Source organism: Phytophthora infestans, genomic scaffold, assembly GCF_000142945.1.
Source record: "Phytophthora infestans T30-4 supercont1.2 genomic scaffold, whole genome shotgun sequence".
Taxonomy (NCBI): Eukaryota; Oomycota; class Peronosporomycetes; order Peronosporales; family Peronosporaceae; genus Phytophthora; species Phytophthora infestans.
This window is the reverse complement of record NW_003303757.1, coordinates 3,711,924-3,715,953: the sequence shown is the minus strand read 5'-3', so window position 1 is coordinate 3,715,953 and position 4,030 is coordinate 3,711,924. Positions and strand designations below refer to the sequence as shown.

Genomic DNA, 4,030 nt, shown 5'->3' with positions numbered 1-4,030 from the left:
GTACGTGGATGACCTGCTGGTTACTGGCACGGACGAGAACAGGGTTTCCCAGTTCTTCGCTGACATGTCCGTTCTGGAGCTCAAGGATCTCGGTGCTGCCAGCAATTTTCTTGGTATGCGCGTGCAGTACAATGAGCTCAGTGGTTGCAGGTTTGACCAAGAGGCTGCAATCGTCGCGATGCTCACCAAGTTTGGGTTGGACAAAGCAAATTCGGTGCGATCGCCGATCGGAGGAGAAGACGCGGCAGAGTCAGATTTGGCAGAACTACTTCCGCACACGGCAAAGGAGACCACGTCAGCAGGACCAACGGTGACAAATTTCCAGTCACTGGTGGGGAGCTTGCTGTGGATTGCGAGATGCACGCGTCCTGACATTATGTTCGCTGTACACTGTGCAACGCGACGGACTCATGCACCAACGATGGCGGATTGGAAGCTGGCTAAACGCATCGCCAGGTACCTGAGTGGCACCCGATCGCACACGATGGATATGTCCGGCGACGACAATGCTAAAAAACTACCACTACGATTGCGCTCGTATACGGACGCCGACTTTGCAGCCGACAAGAGCGACCGCAAGTCGGTGAGTGCGGCAACCATCCAAGTAAACGGAATGACTGTGTCATGGCAGTGCAAGAAGCAGAGTTCTGTGGCACTATCGACGACCGAGGCGGAGTACGTCGCTGCGACAGTGGGTGCTCAGGAGCTACTCGGGCTGAAGGAGCTACTGGGTGAGCTGGATATCGCCACCAAGTTGCCTATGACCATGCTGATGGACAACCAAGCGGCTATCGTGCAAGTTCAGAGCGAATCAAGCTCGGCCAAGGCGAAGCACGTGGACGTCAAGCTCAAGTTCATCCAAGACTGCGCCAAGAAGAGCATCGTGGTGCCAGAGTATGTGGCTAGCGCGGAAATGCTTGCCGACCTGCTGACGAAGGCGCTACCGGCGCCACGGGTGAAGGAGCTACGGGAGAAGATCGGACTCGTCGACATCGAGTGATTCAGGAACCCCGAGGCTCTGGGGAGGAGTGTTGGACATTGATGTAAGAGCCAGCCAACGGGCAGGCGACCGGAAGCCAGACCCCCAAGGACCTTTACGCAAGTGTCGAGTCGACAATGTTGAAGGTACGACATTTTGACTTGGTTTCACTATTGGGACCAATCAGATCGAGTGTAGGCGCGTGTCGTTTCAGGTTATTGTGTAGTGTGCATGTAGAATCCAACTAAAAACTCCTTTGAATATATATCTCACTTTCACTTCTACCTTCTGCCGAGCAAGTGCCAAACCAACACTACTTGCTCCTTGAGCATACGAATCTCGTGTCTGGCAATTGGTTTTGGCGTCTTGCCATAAGGTCGTCTGCGTATTTGGCACTCTCTTCCAAGGACGTCAAAGTTGGTATCGTTTGCGGGAGGGTTAGAGCGTCGTTTCTTGGTTATTTGAGTCGTTGCGTCTGGACTGGGGCAGCCCTGGCACGTGAGGAAACTCATTTTGGACAGCGACTGTGAGTACGAATTTTTGAATGACGGCGTGACACTGACAAACCACCGTGAGCATCTGCCGAGTGCTTGACGAGAGAGAAGAATGTTCGATAGGTCGAGCATACGGTGTTTGTCTCGGCTGTTTTACTCTTTATTGGCCATCCGATTCCAGCAAAAATGCATGGCACAATGTGTAGCCATCGATTGTGAATCACAATCAAAAGGTGTTTACATCCATGGTAGAGCCAGGAACCTTCGTCATCATGCATCACAATTTGTCATCACAATTTAATTTGTCATCACAATTTGTGATGCATGATGACGAAGGTTCCTGGCTTTAACATGACAAAATTGCAAAAACACCGTTTGAAACGGTGTGCAACACGCTCAAACGCACAATAGCACCTTTCGGGGCGGGGCGACGCAGCTATGGCGCCAACTAAGGCGAGCGGGTGCGAGGTCGCGTAGCCGCAGCAAACCCGCGCGGGGTGCCCGCGAAGCAGGGACGCGCGGTATTTGCGGAGGCGGGCCCAGCGCCGAGCTTACCAGCGATGCACTTCCCAGGTGAGAGAATCTATTAATCGCGAGCGAAGCGAGCCTGGTAGCGGACGACCTCTTACATTATATAATGCCTTTCCACAGGAGAGCCGGGTAATCCCTCCCGGCTGCTCTTACAAATGCCAAGTCAAAACAAATCTTAGGTGCTATCCTGCAAAACAAGGTGTTTTGGATGCGTTGTCTCCTTGTAAATACCTTTTGAAGATATACAGGCACTGCGATGCGATGCAGTTTATTCTTCTGAGTTTCAAGATGTCGCCGCCCCGCTAGCCGGCAATACCCGAATCTCGACGGGCGAGCGATTTTTCACAAATGCTTTATATATAGTCATTGTTGCGTACCACGATAACTCGATGAACATCAACTGACGGGTGCCCAGCACTTACCAAGGAGCAATGACGCCGCGCAGTTTGTTTTCTGTTTTCAGATCTGGTGAGTTGGGCGCAACAGATAGAGTCCTTGGGGCAGTAGCAGAGCTCACTAGTTTGTGGAGAATAGGAACGACACCATCGCGCACAGTTCCAAGCGTGCTCAGAGCAGCAGCCACAGTCACGTTTCGAGATGTTGCATCAACACCTGCTCGGAAATACCCCTTGAGGGGCGTCATGATACGGTCGGGAATGATCGCTTCGGTGATGGCATCGTTCTTATCGAGGATATGTTTGAGTGCATGTGCTGCTTGTTCCTTTTGTTCATCGGTCCCTTCCTCCATGAGAGAAGTAAGTGGTGCGATGGCTCCTTCTTCCACGATTGCAACACGGTTAGAGTCGTTGCTGTGAGCTAGGAATCTCAGTGCAAAAGCTGCCCATTGCTGCTGGTCTCCATTACCCGAATGAAGAAGCTCAACTAACGGTGGAATAGCTCCTCTGCGCCCGATCTCATCACGTCTGTCATCGTTGTTGGAGGCCAGGTTCCCCAATGTGTAAGCTGCATGCTCCTTCTGAGTATCGGAGCGTGCTCGCACGAGCTCGACAAGTGGCACTATTGCATCGTCGAAATCGGATACTGAATCGCTGTCACATGCTAAATTTCCCAACGCAAATGCCGCCCGCTGCTTGAGCATTGCAGTTCCTGATCGGAGCAGCTCAATCAGTGGAGCGATGGCGCCGTTTTGCGTAATTATCTCGCGGTTGGAGACATTATGAGCAAGATTCTTCAGTGCTTCTGAGCTCGTGTTCCTGTTCGAATCAGAGCGACGAGCGAGGGAGCTGCGCCCTCTTGAGCAATCAGCACGCGATTCTCTTCGTTACTCAGAGACAGAAACCTCAGAGCGTACACAGCCCACTGGGTCTGAACATCGGTCCCATCTTTCACAAACGCCACCATTGGTGGAATGGCACCTTCACGGGCAATTTTACCACGATTCCCTTCGTTGTTTGCAGCCAGATTTCCAAGCGCGTAGGCCACTTCCTGCTTGTGCATATCGGTTCCGGATCGCAGAAGAGCAACCAGAGGTGAGATCGCCCCAGCACGCGTGATAGCCACGCAATTGTCATCACTATGGCTTGCCAGTGTCACCAGCACCTCAGCTGCCCACAATTTCTGGTTACCGGTGCCGTCCTTCAAGAGTCCAATCACTAGTGGCAAGACGCCAATCCGACGTAGGGTATCGCCATCTCCACGAGTTGCCATACACGAGCACTGCAGCACAGCGATCTCCGTCGTGTTGTCATCTCCGTACTGGAGTTCGTGCAGCAGAGTTAGCATTTCCCAGTGGGCTGGCTTTCGGACGCATTCTTGTAGCACCTCAAATTCAGACTCCCGCATGTTAGAGTAGGAGAATGTGAACTAGCTCAGGCAATGGAGTGCATAGAGCTGAGAGAAGAACCTCTCACTGTTGCGTACCAAGGCGGTGAGCACAGGAATCCCCTTGGTTTTGTAGATTTGCATTCGGTTGGTATTGGTGACGCACTTGCGAAGGAGACTCAGTAAAGCTTGTTCTTTTACCTCTGCTATACCCTGTTCGGAACTCAGAAGCTGAATGAGTTGC

At 52.2% G+C, this 4,030-nt stretch overlaps 1 protein-coding gene across 1 annotated transcript; it reads right to left on the bottom strand.

The window, feature by feature from the left end:
- Positions 1–2,732: 2,732 nt before the first annotated feature.
- On the bottom strand, positions 2,733–3,807 carry PITG_01692 (uncharacterized protein; the record flags this gene model as incomplete). Its single annotated transcript, XM_002908267.1, has 3 exons — positions 2,733–2,778; positions 2,892–3,193; positions 3,238–3,807. The coding sequence occupies 3 exons, from the start codon at positions 3,805–3,807 to the stop codon at positions 2,733–2,735; spliced, it is 918 nt and encodes a 305-aa protein (XP_002908313.1).
- Between the last annotated feature and the right edge of the window lie 223 nt (positions 3,808–4,030).